The sequence below is a fragment of the Cydia pomonella genome, chromosome 27 (genome assembly GCF_033807575.1).
Source record: "Cydia pomonella isolate Wapato2018A chromosome 27, ilCydPomo1, whole genome shotgun sequence".
In the NCBI taxonomy this organism is placed as follows: domain Eukaryota; kingdom Metazoa; phylum Arthropoda; class Insecta; order Lepidoptera; family Tortricidae; genus Cydia; species Cydia pomonella.
The window spans coordinates 9,269,755-9,297,426 of record NC_084729.1 but is presented as its reverse complement, the minus strand read 5'-3'; the positions used below and the strand labels follow the sequence as shown (position 1 = coordinate 9,297,426).

Here is a 27,672-nt window from a genome sequence, read left to right as displayed (position 1 = left end):
GTTATTTTATAAGTCCCTTACGAGCTTATACACTTGCCTTAGGGCCTGTTTACATATAGATTAGTGTATAGTACGAGTGTATCCATTTGCTACTAAATTTAAGTACTATTTCGGACGATCGATGTTTGCAATGACATTGATATGTCACATTTTTGAATTGTTTGGTTGAATTAAATGTAATGCCCGTGTTACAATAGCGCTCTATGCAACATTTACTTACTTTTTATAAAAAAGTTTTTTTTTTAAATTAACTATGCCATTTAGTTTCCCTAAACGTACTTACCCATACCCTGGAGTTAACGAAATTCAATAAAAACATGGTGTATATTATGCCTTAACTTTAAAACCGCTTCGCCGCAGTCTGATATATAAGACAAAACTTCGTACCGGCGGCACGAGCACGCTGGATGAAAAATTCCAAGCGGTTAAAAGTAACAGTTTTATCAATAATCTGTCAAAACTTGTCAAAAAATTGTTACTTGGTGGTAAGTTATTTCCATTAACTTACCACCCAGTTGATACCAGTGGTAACTACTGGGATTTTTTCCCACCTTTTACCACTGGTAACTGGAAAAAAAATCTCACCTTTTACCAGTGCTAACTACTAGGACAGAAATACCGATTATTTCTAACGAATAAATATGGCATTAATACTTCAAGGGGGTTTGTTTAGTGTGTGCTAGTGGCAAACGCTAGTGGCTCGCGAGGCAAACGGTTCACATAGACATGCCTCCCGAGGCACGTCTACATTGGCCATTTGCCTCGCGGGGAAAAATCCTCGCGACGCCGCTCGCTCCATGTGGAGCCGCCTATTTGAGAACAATGTAAAGCCTAATCCCCCAGCACTAGTCCGTCCCCGTGGTCGGCGGCCTTGAGCGCGAGCTGCCGCGCGCGCGCCTCGCTGCGGCTCCGGCGGCTCGCGCTCTTGTAGGGCGCCGGCAGCTTGAGGTGCACGGTGCTCACGTGCAGCTTCATCGAGTTGGACTGCGTGAAGAACTTGCCGCATTCCGGACATTGGTAGGGTTTTACGCCGGTGTGGACCTGGAAAAAAGATGCTCGATGACAAGTTAAGCTTAAAAAATTGTGCCTCTTTTTATACTACGTCGGTGGCAAACAAGCACACGGCCCGCCCGATGGTAAGCAGTCTCTGTAGCCTATGTACGCCTGCAACTCCAGAGGAGTTACATGCGCGTTGCCGACCCTGACAACCCTCGCTCCCCGTTGAGCAGTGGCGACCTTACTCCCCGGCAGGAACAACACTATGAGTAGGGTCTAGTGTTATTAGGCTGCAGTTTTCTGTAAGGTGGAGGTACTTCCCCAGGTGGACTCCGCTCTAGATCTGGAATGACATCCGCTGTGCTGTGCCCTACCACACAAAGCGAGATGACATTCACAGTACCCATACCTCTCTTATGAACGTAGTCCCTTTCCGACTTCCTAGTTCCATTAAGTTCTACTTTTTTAAATTTCCTTTAGTTTTCTGATTCGGTGTCAATGTGTGTTCAAAACTTGCATTTCATTAATTTTAGTAATTGTACACATTTGCTTTTTTTTCAGAAACCAAACAGTCATATAAACACATTAAAAAGGCAATACAGAAGACGTTCTCCAACAAAAGAACAAGGCAACAAAAATACCTGGAGGTTCATAGTTATAAATAATGTTAACTGAAATAAGTACTTATAGGTACATGTATATCTAATATATAGATATAATGTATCAGATGGAAAACATATAATATCTAATTATTTACATTTCAAATATAAGTTATGATGACAATAAACACAAAAAAAAATACTTATGGAAAATGAACTACATAGAACATAAATATATAAGTACCTGGGTACTAAAACAACTTATGTTTAACCCTTTACCAGGCTGACAGTTCAAAAATGACAATCGAATGTCAGTCTTACTCATCTAAAATAGAACACATGTTTGAAGAGCCCATGTGAGAAATATATATCCCTTAGCCTGGTAAAGGGTTAACTATATTTTTTAGACTAGCCAATTAACCTTGAAAGCAATCTACATCGTATAAATGTTTATTATAGTAACTCGGAACTCGTCTGAAAAAAGTATGTCTGGAATATTTCTTCACAGAAAAACTGACATGAACCAGTGATCGAGGGCGTTAGGGGAGATGCGGACAACTGAAAGTAATTAAACTTAAGAGAATAGGACAATTAATAATACCTTTAAGCATTTTAAACAAAAACATGACATCTAAGTATTACCTACGGTTAAAAAGGGAATACACACCAAAATGTTTTGCCGACAATGTAGAATTTACTAAATAAATACCTGTTCTTATACTGAATGATTTTAGGAAAATTGTATCCTCTCCAAACGGTCGATATGGACTTGGTATAGTTGTGTTCAAATTACACTTCCGAATTCAAGGATACTCCTAACTAAAGAATAAAATAATAATTTATCAGTATTCGGCCGTGTGAAGGGCTGTCCGACACGAAGAATCATTCCTAACTTTTTTTTTTCTTTTTTTTTTTTTCTTTATGTAATAGGCTGCAATCCGCATCGGGCTAGCGTGGGGACTATAGCACGAGCCCTCTCGCACATGAGAGGAGGCCTGTGCCCAGCAGTGGGACGTATATAGGCTGAATTATTATTATTATTAATAGGCTGCAAACGAGCAGACGAGCCGCCTGATGGGAAGCAGTCATCGCCGCCCATGGACATAAGCAACATCGGATGAGCCACTTATGCGTTGCCAACCTCTTAATCTTCTTAGATTATCAATATGCTCATTATAGTTCAATAGTTTTTGTTCGTCATTCATTGATCGTTACTTCTGTTCTACTCATCCCAAGAGAAGAGATCCCACACAGAGGTAAGTTCGCCTTTGTTTTAACCTCGTAAGGCCCAAGGTCCTACCTATAGGATTTATTCAGTTCGATGAAATTTAAATCATATTCAATTAGGACAGAGTTGCATTTGTTTTGTTTCGTGCAATTTTCAAACAAAATAAAATCTACTGTATTCCGTGCACTATAGGTTCAAATTCCAGTGTCAAATTTTGGATTTTTTATTTCTATGGCTGGGCCTTAAGAGTATATTTAATTTACTCTGTAACTGTGATTTTCGTGTTTTCATTTCTATGTACAATAACGTATATACATGCAAGTTTTTTAAATAGTATCAGTCGATATGGCGACCGGTTTGGCCTAGTGGGTAGTGACCCTGCCTACGAAGCTGATGGTCCCGGGTTCAAATCCTGGTAAGGGCATTTGTTCGTGTGATGAGCATGGATATTTGTTCCTGAGTCATGGGTGTTTTCTATGTATTTAAGTATTTATAAATATTTATATATTATATATATCGTTGTCTAAGTACCCTCAACACAAGCCTTATTGAGCTTACTGTGGGACTTAGTCAATTTGTGTTTATTTTATTTATCTTATGGCATTTTTACTGGATTTAAGTTAGATATTAATCTAGAGATTGATGTTTGCACTCTTCAGATACTCGATGGCCCTTTCACTAAGGTTCGGGAGGTCTTCAATCCGTCCCTTGAATTTGGTGAGAGGGCATTCCAGAACAATGTGTTCGACCGTCTGCTCGGGGTCACCACACACACACTGAGGGGAGTCACACCAGCCCCATTGATGCCAATGGTGGGCACAGTTTCCAACACCTGTTCGTATGCGGTTCCGTTGACTCCATACCCGGCGCGGTTTGTCGAAGCCAGGTGGACGTTTATTTGGGTTGAGTGTGAAAAGTTGTTTTTTCTTAGTCTTAGTCAATTTGTGTAATCTCTTCTTCCTCGCGTTGTCCCGGCATTTTTGCCACGGCCCATGGGAGCCTGGGGTCCGCTTGACAACTAATCCCAAGATTTGGCGTAGGCACTAGTTTTTACGAAAGCGACTGCCATCTGACCTTCCAACCCAGAGGGTAAACTAGGCCTTGTTGGGATTAGTCCGGCTTCCTCACGATGTTTTCCTTCACCGAAAAGCGACTGGTAAATATCAAATGATATTTCGTACATAAGTTCCGAAAAACTCATTGGTACGAGCCGGGGTTTGAGCCCGCGACCTCCGCTCTCTGTGTAATAATGTCCTATAATATTTATTTATTTATTTTATTTAACTTACTCGGTCGTGTCTGATGAGCGCCGCCTTGTTGGTGAAAGCTTTGGGGCAATGCGGGCACTCGTATGGTTTCTCCCCCGTGTGTGTCCTCATGTGGATCTACAATATAAAATAGGATTTATACAATACAATACAAATACACTTTATTGCACTCCTCAATACAGAAACAGTACAAACAATACAACACATAAAGAAGAGGTAAACAACAGGCGGTCTTATCGCTAAAAAGAAAAAAAAAAGTTTATTTTCTGATTTAAACTGGCATGACTGGCACGAGTCAAATCCATCCTCACTCCTGAGGATGCCGAAGACCGGGCAAATAAGTTTTTTTTTAATACTACGTCGGTGGCAAACAAGCATACGGCCCGCCTGATGGTAAGCAGTATCCGTAGCCTATGTACGCCTGCAACTCCAGAGGAGTTACATGCGCGTTGCCGACCCTAACCCCCTCCCTCGTTGAGCTCTGGCAACTTTACTCACCGGCACTGAATATGAGGTACAAATGATCATTCTGTTCTAATTTACTATGTGCACTTACATTATCGCACTTCTCTATATAAATGGCTAAGTACCCGATAACAGTAGAATTTTCTTTAAATTTAGTATTTTAGTGAAATGTATTTCTAAGACATGCTATAAATAAATAAAAATAATATAATAATAATTAGTTAAGGATTTTTTTATTACATAATTCGATCATGCACAGGCTGATTTTTAGGTAAAATACCTGCAAAAACATGGGCATTGTGAACTTCTTGGGGCAGATGGTGCAGGCGTAGGGTTTCTCCCCGGTGTGGCGGCGCTGGTGGTAGCGCAGCGCGGCGTTTGACTGCAACAACACATATACATTTAATGGTTTTCATTTTCAAACATTCCTTTCTCAGTTTGAAGCTAGTTACTAAATATATGTTTACTAATCAAGTTGGTGACAATTTTTGTGTTTCACTCGGTAGTAAAGTTTGTTTAACCCTCCTGCCTTGAAACCCTAGCAAACCTCAAGATTCCACTTCTCGAACCACTCGCTACGATCGTGGTTCAATTTTGGAATCTTACACAACAACTTTGTCCCCTTGTCAAACAAATAAAGATAAAAAAATAGTTTAGGTATTTTTCATAGGCATATTACAATGCGCTTATGAACGTCAAATAAAGCTACGCCGGCAATGTCAAATAATATAATTATTATGTGTAATGTAAAGGAGCTCAAACCGCGTGAGGTATCGAGCCCACTCCTTGTACAATGATAGACCCAGTAGTGCATGAATATAGGCGTCACTATTATAGACCATATTAATTACTTAGTGGGCAAAGTTGCCTTCCCGAGCAAAGTTGTCACTCACGTTGTAGGCGCGGCCGCACACGTCGCACACCTTGCTCCTGCTGGCGGCCCTCGTCTGCTCCGCGTGCAAGCGGAGCTCTTCGCCGTGTATTCGCTTACGGTGCAGTTGAAGAGAGCGCTTCATTGTAAAGGTTTTTGAGCACTAAAAAAAAAATACATATTAGAAACATTTAGATTCATCAAATAACCCATGGAGTCCCGTGGACGTATGCAAACGCCTAAACACATAAAAGTTACTTGTTTGCATGAGAACACTTCCCAAGGCGCCGTGTAGCCAAAATCTGCTGCAAGCTCAGGATCTTACTAGCTGGAAGTCAGAGGTCTGGGCCTCCTGGCAAGTTTGCACACAGAGCTGGTTAAAATTAAGGTACTGTAATATACAGACTAGGTTTTTCTCTGCGGTTCGGTTTTCATTATCTGGCAACTTTGTCCAGCTATTTTCAAATCAGCTTTTTTTTTAGCGGGTATAAGATATGTAGAAAAATTAAAACTTACGAATTCACATGAAAACACTTCCAAAGGCACCGTGGCCCCGTAATCTTCTGAGAGCTCTTGCTCCAACAGCTGGAATCCTGTGGTCTGGACATCCAGGCAACTTTGCCCGCCGTGTTTCTTGTCGAAGTGCAAGTTGTACGCCTTCTCGCTCGGGTACAGGATTTTGCACTGAATTTAAATAAAAATAAATAAATATTAGGGGACATCTTACACAGAACCCAGCCCCAAACTAAGCAAAGTTGGTACTATGGGTACTAGATGACTATTGAATGAATGATGTATGAAGCCGATGGTCCTGGGTTCGAATCCTGGTAAGGACATGTATTTGTGTGATAAGCACAGATATTTCTTCCTGCGTCATGGGTGTTTTCCATATATTTAAGTATTTGTATATTATATATATCGTTGTCTGAGTACCCACAACACAAACTTTCTTGAGCTTACCGTGGGACTTGCAATTAGTCAATGTGTGTAAGAATGACCCTATAATATTTATTTATTTTGTATACTTCCAAATATACACAAATCACTGCTTTGGTAAATTATAAGTTACAAACAATGGGATGTTGCCTGTATTTAAAATAAATTATTTCACACCATGCACGAAATAAAGCACTAGAAGAATAGAAATATCTAGACCACAGTTATTTTCAGACACAATTAATAATAATAAATAAATATTATAGGACATTATTACATAAATTGACTAAGTCCCACAGTAAGCTCAATAAGGCTTGTGTTGAGGGTACTTAGACAACGATATATATAATATATAAATACATGACTCAGGAACCATGATCATCACACGAATAAATGCCGTTACCAGGATTTGAACCCGGGACCATCTGCTTCATAGGCAGGGTCACTACCCACTAGGCAGAGCGGTCGTCAAAATATTTAATAAATCCAAAAGAAATACAGTATGTTTATTTTAGTTATCTGCAATTATTTACGGGGTGAATATATGGGTCATATTGAGCAACTTTTACTATGGGAACCCTGATGTCGCGAAAAAAAAAATTTAGTGTTTCATACTTCTTGGCTGATATTAAATGAAATGAAATAAATGTTTATTCAAAAGACAAACCTTAAAACTATTTAAATCACAACTTCCGCCAAACCAGAGTATGGTTTGTTGGCAGACGAGGCTCCAAATAACATTAAGAGGCTGTCAATACCTAAAGCGCGCACACTGTCTATTTGTATCGGAGTAAATGAGAAAGCACTGTCGCATGTTACTGGGCCTAGGCCACGGAATAGTAAGATTTTTTTTAAATAAAAAATAGTGGATTATTAGTGTAATATTTTACTCATTAGCGGTTTAAATATAAATGTTTTGAAATTCTGATTTTAATTGCAGACCCATAAGTCAAAACAATAAAGGCATAGAACCGTTTAATTGTGATTTTAAGACCAATCTTTGCAATTATTTTCTATCGAGCCGATTTCGTTCAATCGTGTATCGAGTACAACCACGGTCTTTGAAATATAATCAATATGAACATATATTTTTCTTACTTGACTAAAACAAAATAAATAGTCTTTCTTAAAAAACTGTTTAATATATTTGTTTATGTGTTTGTGTTTCTTAATAAATTACTTTTACTTTGTTGTGTTTTGTATTTAGTTAGTAATTGACATTTTGTACAAATAAATAAATAAATATTATAGGACATTATTACACAAATTGACTAAATCCCACAGTAAGCTCAATAAGGCTTGTGTTGAGGGTACTTAGACAACGATATATATAATAAATTTTTGAGTCGCGTAACTTAGGCGTTATAATGGACGAGTCTCTTCGTTTTGAAAGTCACATTGCAGATATTGCCAGAAACTCGTTTTATAGACTAAAAATTCTCTATAGAATTCGTGATTTTCTTAGCGAAGACCTTAGAATCAAACTTTGTGATACGCTTATACTCTCAAGGTTTGATTATGCAGATGTAGTATATGGTCCACGCTTATTAGCACGGACTGATCGCATTATACAAAGAGTTCAAAACGCATGTGCGCGCTATTGTTTTAGAATTCCCCCTCGAGCGCATGTGAGTCCTTATTTAAATGCATCAGGCATTCTCAAAATGGCTTACAGAAGAGAACTCCATCTATCTTCATTGTTGTTTGGTGTATTAAAGTTCTCAAAACCCGAGTACCTCTTTGAAAAGCTCACCTGGCGCTCAAACACTTCTATGAAGTATGGCCTTAGATCGGTCAGCAACAAATTGGTAGCTTCACATCATTGCACCTCTGCTTTTCGAGGTAGTTTTAAATACACAGCCACTAAGTGCTGGAATAATATTCCGCCACCATTACAGATTTTTAATAGTCTAAACAGTTTTAAAACACGGCTTAAGCGACACCTTCTACATATTCAAAATGCACTACCTCTTGGCTGTAGAGCTATACCTTCTTATCTCTTATAATAGCCCAGCCAAACATAATTCATTAACTATATTCTTAATAAGTACAAATTTACACTCAACTATATATCCTATCCTAACTTATATATACAAAAAAAAATGCTTTATTATTATTTTATTAAAATATTCTATTATGATATTGTACACAAACTAAAGCACATACAAAAACTACACAGTAGGTACACAAATAATTTTATAAATTGCACTCCGTTTCGTCACATATACACATACACACCCATCTAACTTTTTCTTCTCTTCCTTTTCCTAATGTTATTGTTTTGAAATTTGTTTTCTTATGTTTTGTTTTTATTACTAGGGACTGAAAACCAGCGTTGCAGTACATTTACTGCAACTTTATGCTGAGTCGAGCCCCTTTTTAACATCACGCTGTTTATATGTCAGCCAACGCATTTTAGTAGTTTTAAGATTTTATGTTCAAATGTACCAATGCGATATTTGTGATATTAAATAAAACTTTTCTATGTCTATGTCTAATATATAAATATTTATAAATACTTAAATACATAGAAAACACCCATGACTCAGGAACAAATATCCATGCTCATCACACGAATAAATGCCCTTACCAGGATTTGAACCCGGGACCATCGGTTTCATAGGCAGGGTCACTACCCACTAGGCCAGACCGGTCGTCATGATGGCAGTATGGCAGAATAAATGTTTTTTTCGCGATTTCGGGATTGGTCCATAGTAAAAGTTGCTCAATATGACCTATATATTCTGTCCGTAAATTATTGCAGCTGACTAAATACACACCCTGACCTCATGGTCATAAACGTCATTTAAATAAACAATAAAATAAACGTCATTTTATTCTGTTTCTCATATAGATTCCATAGTGGTTAATCGTTTAGACAGTTCGAAAAAGAAACTGTTTTGACTAGTCAGTCAACTATCCTGTTCGTATTCTTATAAATAAAAAATTAGCCTTTTATATCTTGCGAAATTTTAACATTGTTGTTTAGAGTTAAGTTCACTTATAGTTTTTTTATGTTAGTTCTAAAATTATTTTAAAATGAATTTTAATATGTAGCAAGAATTCCGTCTTCACAGGTGAAGGCCTCCTCCAGTTTTCCACTCATCTCTATCTTGAGCTATTCGCATCCAGTTTTGACCAGCGATATTTTTTATTTCGTCTTCCCATCTAGTAACAGGTTTTCCTATACCCCGTTTCCCTAGTGGCCCTATCCATGACGTAACGTTCGTATTCTTACCAAGTCGCATTTGTAGTAGATGACTTGCTCGGGGGCCTTGGGCTTGGACTCCGGCGCGGACGCAGGCTCCGCCCGGGCTTGTTCTTCTATTATCTGCACACAAAATAACAATACCTTTTTACATCTAATAAAAATCATCATTAAAATCAGTGGATACAGTGGTGTTGGGCTTACTAATGTATCGGCAAAAAAAAAATTGATCACACAAACACATTCTACTATAGTATTTTTGAAATTCCACAGGTGTCATTTTTATACAATTTTGACTGAGAGATTTGGCGTTTTTAGGTAATAACTTATAAATTATATGGAGATAACAGATGTCAGTCTACCCATTGAGTTTGAAAAATACTATAATAAATGTACCAGACTTCTTTTATTGCATCGGGAACACCTACTGACATAACATACTCATACATTTATCTAATTCAGCTACCTAAAGGTTGTCAGGAAGAGATCGCTGTTTAGCGATAACACCGCCTGTCGTTTACCTCTTTTTTATGTGTTGTATTATTTATAATTGTTTCTGTATTGAGGTGTGCAATAAAGAGTATTGTATTGTATAATAACCCACTGACGCGCACGGCTCTTGCCCGATATCGACCTTCGTGTATTCCGACAAGGTGCATGATGAGGCGACGATAGATGTGGCGTTCAACGGGTTGACGATAATCGTTCTTCGATCGATCCTTCTATTTTACCGGAACGCGGTGGCACATGATTAATACATTTTTTATAGTTGACTACAGCGTATCGAAATGAATATTATAGTTGAGTTGGGAGCCCATACATGAAAAGTACGCAATTATAGTTTGGTATACGAAATCTTAATTCAACCATCACAGTCGATAAGTAGAAAATATATATAAATAAATAAATATTATAGGACATTATTGCACAAATTGACTAAGTCCCACAGTAAGCTCAATAAGGCTTGTGTTGAGGGTATTTAGACAACGATATATATAATATATAAATATTTATAAATACTTAAATAGATAGAAAACACCCATGACTCAGGAACAAATATCCATGCTCATCACACGAATAAATGCCCTTACCAGGATTTGAACCCGGGACCATCAGCTTCGTCAGCAGGGTCACTACCCACTAGGCCAAACCGGTCGTCAAATAATATATAAAGAGATTAACTTTTTAAGGGTGGTTTTTTATTTTATTAAATTTAAAGGTACGCACCTCGTCCTCCTCCGTGATGGGCAGCATGCCGCCGCCGCCGCAGTGAGTCTTATTGTAGTGGACGTTGAAGTACTTCTCGCTTGCGAAGATTTTGTGGCACTGTCAACATGTATACAGATCCTGTGATCAGACATATGTGTTTCTTACTCTGTACGTTTAGTATAAACACTTGTATATAAGAATACTTTATTACTCATAAGGAAACATCCATGCAGTAGAGGATATACAGTATCAAATCAAATTCAAGCTATGCATTTAAGATGGTTCGCTTTCAATACAAAAAACAATATTACTACATAAATTTGTGCGCATCTATTTACTTTCGAATATTAGTTTGCGCTAAATTGATAGAAAAACTTTGTTTCATACAGAAATCGCGAAAAAACGTTATTTTGGTCTTACATTGATAAAAAATATAACGTTTTTTTTTAAACAAAACAAAAAAATATTATAAAAACGTGTCAAAAATATAGATGATAAAATTAATATATAATACAAGGTGCCCGTGAGCATTGCGAGAGATTTTAACGGTGCATTCCTGATGGCAACAGAAGCAAAAAATGTTATATTGTTATGTTTTTGAACAACTGTACATAAAACGTAAAACTAAAAAGTTTTTTTTAATTTGGGAATAGCCTCTCGAATACATTTTTTTTAATTTTTCGATGGCAATCAATAGGTATGTCCAGACTAGACCTCAAAATGGCAATACCGCAGTCAAAAATGTGTTTTGTACCGATTTATGGCGACAGTATGATTTCGAAAAACATTTAATTATCTCTGAAACTAGGCCTAATCCAGAAAATTTTATATGACATTTTAGTTTCTAAATATTACCAGGAATGCTTAGATAAAATGTCTCGCAATGCTCATGGGCACCTTGTACAATATATTTATTTTTTATTATTATTATTAATAAATAACACACACTAAATTATAATGGGTGAGGTCACTTCGATAAGAAAAATAAATAATTACAAATTAATACAACACATCAGAACATCTTGGAGGATTTAAAAACTGGAGACGCCATGTCTGTAAGTAATCGATTTTGGCGAAACTTTGAGATGTGAGAGGGCAGCAAGGAGGAGATCGTGGTCCACTACATTAAACGCATTCGAAAAGTCAATAAGCACCAAGACTGTCACTTTAGAAGTCTCAATGCCCTGCCTTATGTCCTCAGTGAACTTCATCAGCGCAGTGGTAGTACTATGGCCTGGCCGGAATCCAGATTGGAGATGCGAGACAATTGTGATATCATTATTTTATTTAAAAAATATTCTATAACACAAAACATATTAGGAAAAAATATATATTATATATGTTACTGTAAAAGCCCGAAGTACGGTAAAACCTAGGATATACCGGTAAGACCTAGGTTTTACCGATGCCGATCGGTAAAAGCCCGAAATTTTAAATAATTATTGTTCACTTCGGGCTTTTACCGACATGGATTTGGTAAATCCTAGGTCTTACCACGTCGACCGGTAAAGGTTGAATCATCCACTGGTTCTTGACATTATTAGATGAAAATCTTGTATCAGTGTAAGGCGCGTTACATGTAGCGCCAGTTAGAGTGATGCTTCGTATTGTTTCGGCTATTTTACTAGTCATATAGATCTAGGTCTTTCGGTTTTGCTGAAGATGAGAGTGAACTCTACTCACTGCAAATTCGAATGCGTTGAGTAGGGATGTAGAAGTCCTGAGAGCAGAGTAATGTACAGTGTGTCACATACCCTTTGTAAGCAATATGCCCAGTTGGTGGGAATTTTCGGGCTGTAGCTAGCCGCTGTAATGGGTAACAGAAACGCGTTCCGTATGTGGTTCGTTTTCCAGATGACTAGGGTGCATATCGCGAACGATTGGCATCTTGACTAGGTACCAAGGTTTAGGTACCTATAGTTTACAGTAAAAACAAATTAGGTATCTATTAATAGTTCCCGCCTGTTGAAGCGACTATGGATGGGTGATCAAATGACACCCAGATGCTTTCAATTAAATAATTTTGTTTTAAGTAAAAAACCTTTTGCCAAACGTGGGTTATGGTAGTGGTTCGTAAGGGAGAGAAATAAGCCTGTCTGGTTCCGTGGTATGTTGGTACTCCCCTGTCATGCTAGTTGGTCGTACCGAGGGCCGCTCCTGGTTAGCCAGGAACGTCTTTAAGCGCCGTGGACAGCTGATGTGGATGCGAAAGGAGGCCTCCGCGTCCCTAGGAACTATTAGTACGGCCGGTCGGAACAAAGGAACCGCGCCGCTAAAGGGTTATTTGAACCAGAATCTTACAGCTCTATTCTGTAAGACTGCTGTCGACCGAAAATGCGATTTTGTGTCTTAAGCAAGCTGTCAGGTACTACAAGGACAGGAACACGCCGATCTATGCGTGCTTTCTGGACTTTTCAAAGGCGTTTGACCTGGTTGTGTAAGACAAGCTATAGTACAAGCTTACAAAGACGGGAGATTCCATTGAATATGTTGCGTTGCTTAAACATTGGTACAACAGCCAGGTCAACCGAGTGAGATGGGCGGGAGAGGAGTCTGACGAGTACAAACTACAAAGTGGAGCGAGACAGGGAGGGCTAACATCCCTTCTCCTTTTCAACGTCTACGTAAACGAGTTGATCGAGGCACTCAGCAGGGCACATGTCGGTTGCCATACAGGTGATGTGTGTTTTAACAATATAAGTTACGCTGACGACATGGCGTTGCTGAGGCCTTCGGCTGACGCGGTACGACAGCTCATCAATATTTGTGAGGAATACGCCGGGCAGCATGGTCTAAAATACAATACGGCCGGCAATATGGTGCACAATAAAGAATATTTACTTACTTACTTACTTATATTCAAACCTCGTAAGTATAACCCGTCTACGGAGCCGAGGATCATGTTGTGTGGCGTACCCCTCAAAGTTGTAGATCGCTTTAAGTATCTGGGGCATAGCTTACAACTGAATTGAATGACGATCTGGATCTGGAAAGGGAAAAAAGAGCGACAGCAGTGAGAGGCAATATGCTTGCCCGCAGGTTCCCACGGTGTAATACATCAGTTAAATTGACGCTCTTTAGAGCTTACTGTCACTTTCTACACATGCAGCCTGTGGGTGAAGTTTACACAACGAGCGTATAACGCATTGCGCGTTCAATATAATAACATATTGAGGATGCTGTTGCGGCTGCCGAAGCACTGCAGCGCGTCCGTCATGTTCGCTGAAGAGCGAGTAGATGACTTTTTTGCCATTAGGCGGAAAAGAATCGCCTCCATGCTGAGACGGGTGCGCGGCAGCAGCAACAGTCTACTCAAGGTATTGGCCGAGCGCCTCGAGTGCCCCGTTATAAAGTTTTGGGTGGAGGTGGCAATTGGGAGAGCGAAATAGAGTATGGCAACCTGCGCCCCTTCTCTCCACACATCTTAGTGTTTAGTTATAAGTTTTATTTTTGTTTTTCTCTTAGTACCTAATTAGCATAGTTTTAAGTTTATACTAATAGTCGTTATGGATCAGTGATCTGAAATAAACGGTTTTTTTTTTATTTATACTCAGGGTACGAGACAAAACTTAAATACGTCCTTTTCTACATATTAAAGGTTCTGCTAAACTATTTACTTTTATACCTAACATTTTATTCTGTAAGAAAAGGAGACACTTGACCTATCCGACGCATCGCGTGTGATGTCACGGCGCGAAGCTCCTGAACGCGACCGCACAGGACCGGACACTAAAGGCATCAGCGCCAGAGTACTTTGAACGTACCGCGCGATCAAAACTGCTAACGTTGTTGCTACGCTGAAACTACTCTCGCGATTGTACAGTCGCGCACAGTATAACCTAATCTTACTTTGATTAGAATAACGTGCATCGTTACACTGTTTATTGCTGTCCCGCTCCCACTGATAATATATTTAACACTCGTATTTCATAAAAATAGTCATAGTGCTGACTGTTAATGTTCTGGTTTTGCTTTAGGTTTAGTTACAATTTTTCAACAACAAGCCGCGGCGGCTCTCTCTGGAGTACGGAAGGTGGGACAGGGAGAACACCCCCCTGATGTGAAATATATGGTATGACTGGGCCATAAGGGGGGCCCAGCTTCCCTGCATGATCACTATCTGCTATGCTGACGACACCATGGTGGCTGTGCGGGGAAGGCACATGGACGATAACTTTTTCAGAGCGGCGGTAGCGACAGAGATGTCAGTGGGTCGCATCGAACGCCTAGGATTGAATGTGTCCCTCTCGAAGACTGAAGCAATTGTCTTCGGGGGACCTGGAAGGGCGCTACCTGAGGACTTAACTATAGATGTTGCAGGTGAGAGGGTTCCGGTCAATTCACACATGAAGTACCTGGTTCTTGTTCTTGACCGGAGGTGGAATTTTGAACAGTATTTCCTCAGGTTAGCGCCCCGAATCGTGGGTGCTGCCTCAGCCCTTAGCCAGCTATTACCAAACGTGGGTGGGCCGATAGCCCCTTGTCGGTGCCTGTACGTGGGCGTTGTTCAGAGCATGGCCTTATACGGGGCACGAATTTGGGCGGACAGGCTCTTGGCTAAAGCCAAGCCTCTCCTAAGGCGTCCACTGAGGGTGGTGGCCTTGCGCATAATAAAGGCATACCATACGGTGTATTTCGCGGTGGCATGAGCCCTGGCAGGCACTCCACCCTGGTAGCTGGAAGCTAAAATGATAGCTGGAAATTACCGTATGAGAGCAGAGGCCAGAGCGCGTGGAGAACGCCTCGACTCAGAGGAGGCGAAGAGAGAGCAAGGACAGGCTGTCAAGAGACTGTGGGACCGCTGGAAGAGCGACCAGGAGGATTCCTTCTATAGAGTCCGCAGTATAGGGGCTCTCTCCCAGTCATTCAACCAGTGGCTCCATATAGAACACGGGGTGCCCAGCTACAGATTGACGCAGGTAACAACCGGACACGGTTGTTTCAACAATCTGCCATGACACGGCCCAGCACACACTTGAATCGTGCAGGCGATGGGCTGTGGTACGCCAAAACATGGTGGTGGCAGCGGAAATCACGAGTGGGGACCTCTCGCTGCACGACGTCGTGTCGCCCATGTTGCGCAGCAAGAGGGCATGGAAGGAAGTTGAGGTCTTTTGCGAAACCGTGATTTCCCTAAAGGAAGCAGCGGAGCGGTTGCGCGAAGATAGTGCAGATGCGCTACCGCTCCGGCGTAGGCGGAGAGGGAGGGTCTCCTCCCTAGGTAGGCAATGTGCCCTAGCCAACAGCTAGTTCCTCCCTTTCGTAGAGCCAGTGGATTGGGGGGCCCAAACGGAACGGCTCTGCACGTGTGGGAGGAGAGCCAAGCGTCCTGGTGCTCTTCCTCATTGGCGCGGGTGTCCAACACAGGTCGGTCGGGCTGCCGAGGGGCATCGCGGATAGAATGCCGCAAGCGATACCATGACGCTCCCCTAACGGCAAAGAGGATGACACCGCAGGGGATGTTAGTGGGTATTCTCTTCCCCTTCCTCTGGCTAACAGAGGGAGTTACGGGAGGAGCGAGTCCCACATACCACCCGGGTGGTAAGAGAATGACTTTTTTGTTAAAATTTATGAATATATTTTGCATGCAATATACCCTAACACGTTTTTTTTTAATATACTACTTACTTAATAATTGTATTTAAAGAAAAAGTAGAAGAAATCAGGAAAAATAATAAAATATTAGTTATGGCCGCCTTCCCTTGGCGCGCAGCCCACCGTGCGTCCGAGGTGAGATGCGTAAATGCATTCACCCCTGCGTCAAAAAAAAGAGGACAGGGAGAACACGCTTATTATTTATGCTGTTGCTTTCCAGAATAACTACCCCGCGTGACCCTGACGTAACCCCGTCGCCTCTAAATGGCGATCCAAGTATGCCCCGTAGAATCATGTGTCCATCTGTTCAAGAGGTGTTAGTTGCACCACCCACACCGACCCCCAAAAATGCAAAGGGCATTAATTATTACTCGAGCTGGAGTTCCAAGAGGCGATGGCCTCGCTCAGTACTGCCTGAGCTCCAGCGCGGTCCCTCGGTTATTATTTATTAGGATAATGTTCCTTTTTTGCTCAAATTAAATGCGTATGTGTGTTTTATTGATATTAGTAAAGCGACCTGGTCCCGAAACAATATTTTAAACTTAATAGAGCAAATTTCTCATTACTCCTAAGAATATTCTCCGGAAAGTTCTCCGACACATTTCTTTATAAGGCGTCCGTAGTATTTTGAATACAAACTATTTATTATTTATATCAGGTTGTTTCTTTGTACATGTGTTTTTCGGATACTTGAGTTTTTACAAGCTTTTATAAAACTTAATCTTGGGAGCTAAACTTGACACTTGAATTTTGGTTTATGTAAATCGGAAGAAAAGTACGATTTAGTATTTTTTTGAAAACAAAAAACATTGTTTGTACAAGTTTTTATCGCTTACCGTACTTTTCTTTCGTGCGGTACGTTCAGAGTACTCTGGCGCTGATGCACTGCTGCCTTTAGGGTACGGTCCTGTGCGGTCGTGTTCATGAGCTTCGCACCGTGAAATAACACGCGATGCGACGGACAGGTCAAGTGTCTCCTTTTCTTAATGAATAAAATGTTAGGTATAAAAGAAATAGTTTAGCACAACCTTTAATATGTAGAAAAGGACGTATTTAAGTTTCGTGTCGTACCCTGGGTATAAAAAAAAACGAAACCGTTTATTTCAGTACCCCTAGTGTAAATTTAGTCGATAGCGAAACGTGACGTACGCGTTTGCGTTAAGTCTCATTTTGTATGGGTTTTTGAACAGCGCGCCAAGCGGGACGTTTTGGAAAGTCAAAAATCTCATACAAAATGACACTTAACGCAAACGCGTACGTCACGTTTCGCTGTCGAAAATATTTACACTAGGGGTACTGATCACTGATCCATAACAATATAAAACTTAAAACTTAAAACTATGCTAATTAGGTACTTAGAGAAAAATAAAAATAAGAACTTATAACTAAAAACTAAGATGTGTGGAGAGTAGGGGCGCAGGTTGCCATACTCTATTTCGCTGCCCCAATTGCCACCTCCACCCAAAACTTTATAACGGGGCACTCGAGGCGCTCGGCCAATACCTTGAGTAGACTGTTGCTGCTGCCGCGCACCCGTCTCAGCATGGAGGCGATTCTTTTTTGCCTAATGGCAAAAAAGTCATGCTGCGGTGCTTCGACAGCCGCAACAGCATCCTCAAGATTGATTGATTTAATTGAAAGCGTCTGGGTGTTATTTGATCGCTTCAACAAGCGAGAACTATTAATAGATACCTAATTTGTTTTTACTGTAAACTATACCTAAACCTTGGTACCTAGTTAAGATGCCAATCGTTCGCAACACGATAATCTCTGCATTATGCAGTGCACCCTGGTCATCTGGAAAGCGAAGCACATACGGAACGCGTTTCTGTTACCCATTACAGCGGCTAGCTACAGCCCGAAATTCCCACCAACTGGGCATATTGCTTACAGAGGGTATGTGACACACTGTACATTACTCTGCTCTCAGGACTTCTACATCCCTACTCAACGCATTCGAATTTGCAGTGAGTAGAGTTCACTCTCATCTTCAGCAAAACCGAAAGACCTAGATCTATATGACTAGTAAAATAGCCGAAACAATACGAAGCATCACTCTAAATGGCGCTACATGTAACACCCCTTACACTGATACAAGATTTTCATCTAATACTGTCAAAAACCAGTGCATGATTCAACCTTTACCGGTCGCCGTGGTAAGACCTAGGATTTACCAAATCCATGTCGGTAAAAGCCCGAAGTGAACAATAATTATTTAACATTTCGGGGTTTTACCGATCGGCATCGGTAAAACCTAGGTCTTACCGGTATATCCTAGGTTTTACCGTACTTCGGGCTTTTACAGTAACATATACACGAATAAAAACGGTTATCATTCCAAAATCTCGTTATTTACTGTATAGCAAATAAAAAAATAAAATAAAAAATCGGTTATTGAAAAAATGAAGGCACAAAATTTGTGTCATATTTTCGTGTCCCCCTCCCTAACCCCTAAACGTGTGACATAATCAATTGATGACCCCTTGCACCACATATAAAACGAATTCAAAAATATTTCCAAAGTAGATTCAAAGATTTCAAAGAAGATCGTCCTGTGTTTTTGTTATTCGTCAAATATAATGAACTTAAATGAAACACAGTTTTAATTGTATAAATATTTATATATTAGATTACATTATTTAATGACCACAGGCGTTCGTAGACGCATAACATAACATTTTTGTTCAAACACATGACTTACTTTAAATTAGGTCCGGAAATACTACGTATCCGGTGCGATGAGTGAAGATGATATGTAAAGGAATTTCATACTGCTTTACACACCTCTAGGCCTTTAAAGCAACCTTCTTTTGTTTTTAAACGTCAAATGCTATAGAGCGCTCTGTGTGGACGCACCTAATAACTACTTTTTATCGATCGCTAAGGAGTTGGCTTGGTCTAACTTTCTACTTAAAACTAAACGCCTGAACTGACACGCAAATATTTCAGTTGAACACAATACATGTAGCTTTTATACAAAACTACAAAGTTATGGTACATGACATTAGAATGAGTTTTTGTCAAAAATTTCATTTTTGTTACAAGCTTTTATCGCTGACTGTACTTTTCTTTCCACAGGCAACTAATACACACAGTTTTAAGAACTCCAAACACAATTAGCATGCGTTGTTTTATCACAGAGTTCCCATGGCCACCTCGTGACTCCGTCATCAGAATAAATCCATGTAATCATAATATTTCACTAGGCGGGTCCACACAGAGCAAGCATACGCGCGAGGCAATTTTACAATACGGGCGAGGCAGCGCGCGTTTTCCTCGCATGAGCGCGCCGCCTCGGCCGTATCGTAAAATTGCCTGGTAAGACACGTCTATACCGGCTACTTTGTGCGTGACGAAATTGCCTCGCGCGTATGTTCGCTCTGTGTGGACCCGCCTACTGTCATTTGATTTACATATGTATGCAACATTTTAGCTCAACCGTAAATCGGGAAGTGGGTCAAATTTAGGTTCCAAGATTTGACAAGACACTAATTAAGATATTACAGGGCAAGTTAATTAAAGCTTGTAAAAAGTAGTTGCTCGAGACAATACATAACAATATCACTCATGTTATTTGAAAATAATAACAATTTAACTGATCTAGGAATACATATAACATACTCTTTCACGCTATAATTGTTAATATAGAATGAAATTGAAATCTATCCTTTTCATTTTTAAACTTATGGTGACCACTTTTTAAATAAAAAAGGAATATAATATCTACTAAAAACCTAAAATACTTTCACATTCAGCTTCCACTTCACTAACTCTCACTTCCACTTCACTAACTTCCACTTTTACTTCACTAACTTCGACTTTAATTCCCAACTTATCCAATTTCTTCTTCTCGTAAAATTTCTTGCTAGCCCTCCTCGATACTTCGGGGTGACGACTAGCATATTTAGCACTTGATTTTCTATTAATTTCAGCAGCTTTTTCTGGATTATTCCTTTTATATTTAGCAGATGATTCTCTGCTAATTTCCGCTACGCGCTCTGGGTTATTCCTTTTATATCTAGCGGCCATTTCTCTGCGCTGTTCAACACCAAGTTTCTTAAGATAAGTCCTTGACGCTGCTCTTAGCTGTTCTTTTCTTGCTTGTATTTTTCTTTCTTTAGCTAGCTTTTCAATCTGATACCTGCTTAGTCCTGGAGGCATGTTAGCGTACACGTCGTATGTTGGCGGTCTGCCACGTTTCTTTTTCTTTGGTCTATATTTTTTCTTTGTTTCCTTCTCTCCGACTACTTTCAGTAAATCATTATGTTGATCATTGCCCGTTAGTTCTAATTTGGTATCTATATTTGTATTAACGTCTAGAATATTATCTGTCGTTTGAACAGTATTTGCATCCTTACAGCCTTTTAAACTGACAGTATGAGATGGTTCTGAATTCTGTGCAAATTCTTTATCATTTTCTGAATGTTCTTGTACCTGAGCTGTCATTTCTGTTTTGTTCAATTTTTCAACATCGTCTGGTTTGACAGAATCTGTCATTCGGACTGTGTTGGTGACAGATTTGCCTCCTGTGATAGTGCTCGGTGCTGGTTTGTGTATCTCTTCTTTCCCCTGTCAAGCCAAAATTGACTTTTTATTTTGATGATAATTTATAGCAATGGTTAATTATGCTGTTGACAGTTAATTAGCATTTTTTAGCTGAGACGAATAGCTTCAGCAAATGTTAATAAAAAGATTAAATGGTTTCATCGAAATAAAATGTCAATTTATAAGCTTTATCGTTTTGAATTCAGAAGAGAAAAATGCTTAAGAAGATTCTGAACTGTAGGGACCACGTCAAAAACGCGTCTTAAGCGGGAAAACGAATAAGAGTATCAAGAACCCTCCGCCAAGAAGTAGCTACAATACAATTTCGATCCTGTTCGGGGGATATTTACCGGACGTTTATAGTAAGTGCTCGACGTGTAATGCCTTATAGTTAACAGGAACACTTTATAAAAAAAGGAAAAATTTAAAATTCTGCGCTTCCTGCATGACCTGTATTCGCGACCTTTTGGAACTCCAATCTAATCGCCCTTAACCATATGAACCACCGACGCTTACCAGGAGCGTTCAAATTTTTCGGCTCAGTTGGTTAAGAGTGGTCGAAAGCTGGAGTTACTACTACATTTGCACCACAGATATAATTATAAGATAAGGCAAACGGCTATTGGTTCTTCAATCTTTCATGACCATTCTGGTCTGCCGGATTTTGAAAGAAATGAATACTAAAACACTTTTTTCGTTACTAGATTGCTATGAAGGATATATGAAATCTACATTTTTGGTTTCGTCTTTGACGTCTCTAAAAACTGCTCAGTGATTTTAATTTTAAACTAATTAACACAAAAGTTATGGCCAGAAAATAAGTTTTTTTACCTAAAATTGTTCAGCTTTGATGCCAAATATCTCGAAAACAATTAACTTTGAAGTAAATATGGAATACTAGATTGCTTAAAAGTTAATGTTATAAGCAGAGATCGGCGGGGGTGAGCTGTTTTTAGGCCTGAGGTACACTTGTAAGTTTTACTTACGTAAGTAGGGACACAGCTATACTACAGAGTGAGAGATGAATATTACTATCTCATTCTAACAAATAGCTTTGTCCTTACTTACGTAATTAAAACTTACAAGTGTATCTCAAGCCTTACGTCATTAATGTCATGTAGCTGTGTCTTGTAGATTTTTATTTATGATATTACAAAACGAGTGCTAAGCTTTTTTATTTATTGTAAATTTAATTTTATGTACTATTGTAATAAATAACTATTAGTTTTTCTCTATTTTCAATTTGTTTCGCCCTGAGTTTTATTCGAGCGTTATTTGTATATAGATAAAGATCTTTCTACATCCACTGATGTGAGTGGATATACAATATATTTATATTATCTAAGGAAGCTTGCTTTAATACAAGATGAAACTTTTTTCTCACTTAAGCAGAAAGCTGTGCAAAATAGATTTATCAAATTCCGTAGATTGCGACGTGACGTGAAGGCAGACGAAATAAAATAATTTAATTTATAATTATTAATTACAATTAATTGTTTATAATTATTTTATTTACACAATATCATTAAATGACTAGGTATGTCCATGTTATTCAAAAACTGAAAACAGCTCACTCCTGCCGATCTCTGATTATAAGCTACAAAAAACATTAGAAAACTAAGAGATTCAGATCGAAGGTCATTGGCGCTTGGAAGCCCCTTAATTTAAACATTTTGTAGTATAGGTGGCAGACATAACTGTCTGTGTCTGTGTGTGTGTAAAAAATAGTAAAAGAATACATACCAGTTCACACTCATAGTAGTAGGCAGTGGCCTCGGCCTCGGTCTTGATGCCCTCTACTCCGTGGTCGCTGACGAGGTGCTGCTCCAAGATTAGCTCGGCGGAGGAGCTGGGCTCCAGCTTCAGTGCGTGCTTGCTCTGGTAGTGGATGTTGAAGTCCCATTCCGTGTAGAATATAGAGTTGCACTGTGGGAAAATTTAGTTATTAGAGTAATTTAACAGAGAATTTCTTTTAAAATATGGCTTCCATTAAATCTATGATGATTTTGCCAATAGCTAGTTTCGTTGCAAGTTTTTAAGTGTGCTCGTAGAGCATGACGTTGTTCGGTAGTTGCTTTTAGTAAAGAGATAGCTGGACTTTACTAAAAGCCACGATGGATTGCCGGGTGTTGATTAAAACATGGTTAAACGCGTTTCAAGATTAGTTTTTCATTAGATGCACACTTCCACGATAGTTCACTGCATAATAAGCTATCAATACTACACATTAAACAACATGAATGAGCAAAATACAAAAACATATTATAGAGACGTCTTCGCCATCTTGAATCTCACCGACAACCCCAAAAATGTATCCATTTGTACCTAATGACAGTAAATTCTTCAACTTGATCGTGACGTCACGTAGAGTACGATTGTCACTGTCATTTTTGACTCTTGCGGCCAAAAGAGAGGCATGGGTACTGTGAATGTCATCTCACTTAGTGTGGTAGGGCACAGCACAGCGGATGTCATTCCAGATCTAGAGCAGAGCCCAACTGAGGAAGTACCTCCACCTTACAGAAAACCGCAGCCAAATAACACTAGACCCTACCCATAGTGTGGTGTTCCTGTCGGCGAGTAAGGTTGCCAGAGATCAATGAGGTTGCGGAGTGTTAGGGTCCGCAAAGCGCATGTAACTCCTCTGGAATTGCAGGTGTATATAGGCTACGGTAACTGCTTACCATCAGGCAGGCCGTATGCTTGTTTGCCATCGACGTACAATAAAAAAAAGGATCCCATATGGACTTGGACTTTAAGATTATTATAATGTAATGTTTACGCAGGTATTGGCTGTTGTATTTATAAATGTTGTTATGTATTTTTCATGTCACTATATGATGTTACTATCATATAAATGTTGTATTGACTTGTAAAAGAGCCCTTGAGGCCTACTTGCAGAATAAATTTTTGAATTTTGACTTCTGGTCCTCAAAACAAACTTGATTGACTGTCGCCATTAATCAAAACTTGTCATCTAGCCTATATTAAGAGGGAAGAATAGCTTTGCGACCCTAGCGAAATAATGGTACCTTTTCTAAAGTCCATTTCGAGAGATTTCCACTAACTGAATCTTAACAAATCACCTTGAATTTGATGTCAATAGCGGTCCACACAGAGCGAGCATACGCGCGAGGCAATTTCCTCACATACAAACCGGCCACTGTAGACGTGCCTCGGCCGAGACGGCGTGCTCGAGCGAGGAAAACGCACGCGCCGCCTCGGCCGAGGCACGTCTACACTGGTAGGTTTGTGCGTGAGGAAATTGCCTCGCACGTACGTGCTCGCTCGCTCGCTCTGTGTGGACCCGCCTAATCGCTTCAGCATAATATATTCAAATATAAATACAAAACTTTATTAATAACGCCAAAGTTATAGGTCAAAATGTCTTAATAATAGGTACAATAGTACTTAAAACAAATTTGTCAATGTCACAGAGTAATATTTAATATAGATCTGATTCACATTAATTCTCAATTCGTATAAAAACCACTCAACATATTTATTCTAGGTTTATAGGTTTCGCCTTAAAAAAAATTGTGTTGCAAATTTTGAAACAAGGAAAACCTATACCTAGTTTTTTATTGTGTCAATAATATACTAAAAAATTGAGAATAGAAAATGTATACAGGTGAAAAAACGTTTTCTCTTTTTGTATAGTGATCATATGGTATACTGGCCTCTTAAATGCCCCAAATATATGCTTACCACATCACACTGGTAGTATATCTCCTCCGTCTCCTCCATGGCCTCATTCTTCACCACCACCTGACCCTCATCCATCGCTTCCTCAAGCACGGGCTCGGCTTCAGGCTCAGGCTCGGCTTCAGGCTCAGGCGGTTTAGGGTCTGGTACGCTTGGAGCATGTTCTATTTTGATAATCCTGGTAATAAATGTGGGAGGTTAAATATGGTAAAACTAGGGAAAAAACAGTCCATCTAAGTTTACCTTTGCAGGAGTTGAACAGAAGTTGGGTCATTGTAAATGTCATATTTTAATAGAAATTTGACATTAATGTTGACATTGCGACAAGAGTGCTGGTGGCCTAACGGTAAGAGCGTGCGACTTGCAATCCAGAGGTCGCGGGTTCAAACCCCAGCTTGTATCAATGACTTTTCAATTCCAATTATTTGATATTTAATAAATAAATAATATAAAAAAAAGCCTTTTATTTCTGGGTGCAAATATTACAAAATACTTAACCTAGGATGTTAAACCTAATATAATTTTTGTGAGATAACACACCAGAACCCTTAGGAGGTAAAGGCCTCTTCCAGAACCCTCCACTTCTTTCAGTCTTGGGCCTCCCACATCCAGCTGGCCCCTGCCAGTTTCGTTATGCCATCTGACCAGTGTGCCAGTGGCCGTCCACTAGTCCTCTTACCAATGGGCCCTTTCCAGGCTGTCGCTTCATAGGTCCATCTTCCGTCTTGTAATCTAGCTACATGGCCAGCCCATCTCCATTTTTGTTTCTGGGTCTGGCTAAGTGCGCCTATAATTTTTGTCATGTCTCTAATTTTGGAGCCTAATCTTCTGTACTTTTCTTAGTTTAAGCATACTCCTTTCCATTGCCCTTTGGCATGAAACTAACATCCTCTTCATCATTTGATATTTACCAGTCGCTTATTGGTGAAGGAAAACATCATGAGGAAACCGGACTAATCCCAATAAGGCCTAGTTTACCCTCTGGGTTGGAAGGTCAGATGGCAGTCTCTTTTGTAAAAACTAGTGTCTATGCCAATTTCATTTCATTTTGTTTATTTATAAACACAACATATTTACACGTCAAACAGTTCAAATCGCTTTACATTATACATATATCACTTTATCTTAAGATAATTATATTGGTAGAAATACACTTAGGTTAAGTTATTTTTAAAATAAGCCCACCAAAAAATAGGAGGTTGTCAATAATAAATAACTATCCACCTAAGCACATTTAGTTTTATTAATGATTAGAGTTACATAATACATTTATATAATTATATTCTTATTAATTATTTATTATAGGTATTTGATGTGTTAGGGTCAAGGGGTTGGTCATTCCATTGTCAAGTGGACCCCAGGCACCCATGAGCATGCGAGGAAAATGATGATGTTGAAATGATGATGTTGTCGTCTTCAGCAGTTAATGGATTAAATTATTATATTTTGTTTTATCCTAACATGTACTAATTTCAATACTCACCCTCCCAGTGACTTCAAATTCTCTATCAAACTGATGGAATCTATCCTCCTCAAGTTCTTGAGCTTGAGAACCGGAGGCTTCTTCTCAACCGGTTCCTTTTTCAGCGGAGTCTTCCGACCGTAAGTCTTGATTGTCTCGGGTCTCCCGGAAGCCTCTCCTCTCTTCTCATGGCTTCTTTTGTGGTAGCTGAGGCTGTTGTTGCTTGTGAATACTTCGGGGCACTGAAAGGTACAGCCTCCTAGCTTAGTTGGTAGTGACACTGCCTATGCAGGACCAGGTACCAGGTTTGAATCCTGGTAAGGGCATTTATTTGTGTGCTTATGACAAATATTTCTCCATGAGTTATAGATTTTTTTTGTAGTTGTGTTATATAGTATGTATCTTTAGGTAGTTAAGTAAATGTAAACAATGTGGTTTTGAAATATTTCAAATAGAAAACTGCCTGGACCTGTTCCTCATTGTTCTGGCTTAACTTATTTCATTCAATTGTTTTCATCAACCCTTAAACGGCTAAATATTCACTCTCGTTTTAGATTCTTTACTAGGGCTAAATAATAGCATTACAAAACTAAATTTCTATTGATTAATGAAATCATTCCGATATATTCCTATTAACAAAATAGCACGATTATTGCAGGTTCTTCTGTAAGTTTTACCACAACGAGTAAAATTAATTGACTTGATATATTTGAAAATATTTAGTTTTACATAGTAAACAAAACATAAAGTATACCGGCTAATCGAAGCGCGTGTTTTTATTGATTGTAACCATCACAATGAACTTGTAGAAAATGGTGACTATTTACCTCATCGCATAGAAAGCTTTCCACTTCTCCATGATTGTTCGCCAGGTGTATATTCAGGAACTTTTCATTTGGAAAATTATCACCACATTCACAGATAATGTACTGAGTTCCTACGTTAGAAATGTCTTTATCCATTATGATACAGATAAACTATTTAAGATTTTATTTATATAATCTGTCGGATGGCACACTTTTCGTGGATCTGTCGCGTAGCTGGCTACAAAATGGCCGTCATATTTTATTGCGGCTACAAACTTACAAAATGATTATTTTTAAGCGAAATTAACCTTTATGCTGATGCATTAAGGATTTATACAGTATTAAGTGTAATTTCCTGACAGCAAATTATTGATGTCAATTTGGAAAAGGTAGTGACGCCAGTCCAATGCAGCCATCATAGGAATGTTGCCAGTAATATAAAATTTAAATCTACCGTTGTGTTTGCTGGTGCATAGTAGCTTTAATTAGTGCTGGATGTTGTTCCAGTATATTATAAACAATAAGCCAGTAAACAAGAAGAAAACATCTATAGTCATCCCTTTTTTTTTTGGGTAATGGTTGGGTCAGTACTAGTATAGCGTAAGACGAAAACAGAGGGCCTACCGCGAACCACGTTCAACGTGTTGCCTCCCTGTCACGTTTACGTACGAATTTACAAGTGCGACAGAGAGGTAACACGTCGAACGTGGTTCGCGGTAGGCCCTCAGTATCATTCTCTCTATGTATGTTTGAAATGAGATGGAAATGAGATAGACGAG

The 27,672-nt window shown here is 39.3% G+C and overlaps 1 protein-coding gene across 2 annotated transcripts; it reads right to left on the bottom strand.

Annotated features, from left to right (window-relative positions):
* Positions 1–642: 642 nt before the first annotated feature.
* Positions 643–27,556, bottom strand: LOC133532562 (zinc finger protein 182-like). Of its 2 annotated transcripts, XM_061871294.1 has the most exons (11): positions 26,915–27,161; positions 26,109–26,329; positions 24,629–24,803; positions 22,664–22,846; positions 10,799–10,897; positions 9,602–9,694; positions 5,944–6,111; positions 5,450–5,590; positions 4,837–4,938; positions 4,113–4,208; positions 643–1,041 (listed from the first exon to the last, which is right to left on the bottom strand). In XM_061871294.1, exons 1-11 carry the CDS (start codon positions 27,047–27,049, stop codon positions 832–834), a joined length of 1,623 nt encoding a protein of 540 aa, XP_061727278.1. In that variant the 5' UTR covers positions 27,050–27,161; the 3' UTR covers positions 643–831. The 2 variants fall into 2 exon arrangements, with proteins under 2 accessions (XP_061727278.1, XP_061727279.1); XM_061871295.1 differs by lacking the exons at positions 643–1,041; positions 4,113–4,208; positions 4,837–4,938; ... (2 more) ...; positions 9,602–9,694; positions 10,799–10,897 and adding an exon at positions 14,476–20,944 and having other exon boundaries at positions 26,915–27,556.
* Positions 27,557–27,672: the final 116 nt, after the last annotated feature.

What these genes read in the sequence shown, in the direction of transcription:
- LOC133532562 (XM_061871294.1), bottom strand. Translation starts at nt 27,049, where the DNA reads ATGGATAAAGACATTTCTAACGTAGGAACTCAGTACATTATCTGTGAA. An exon ending in CAATGCCCATGTTTTTGCAG is followed by an intron (nt 4,209 to 4,836) that starts GTATTTTACCTA and finishes TTTATATTGTAG; the next exon opens with ATCCACATGAGGACACACAC. An exon ending in CGCTCATCAGACACGACCGA is followed by an intron (nt 1,042 to 4,112) that starts GTAAGTTAAATA and finishes TCTTTTTTCCAG; the next exon opens with GTCCACACCGGCGTAAAACC.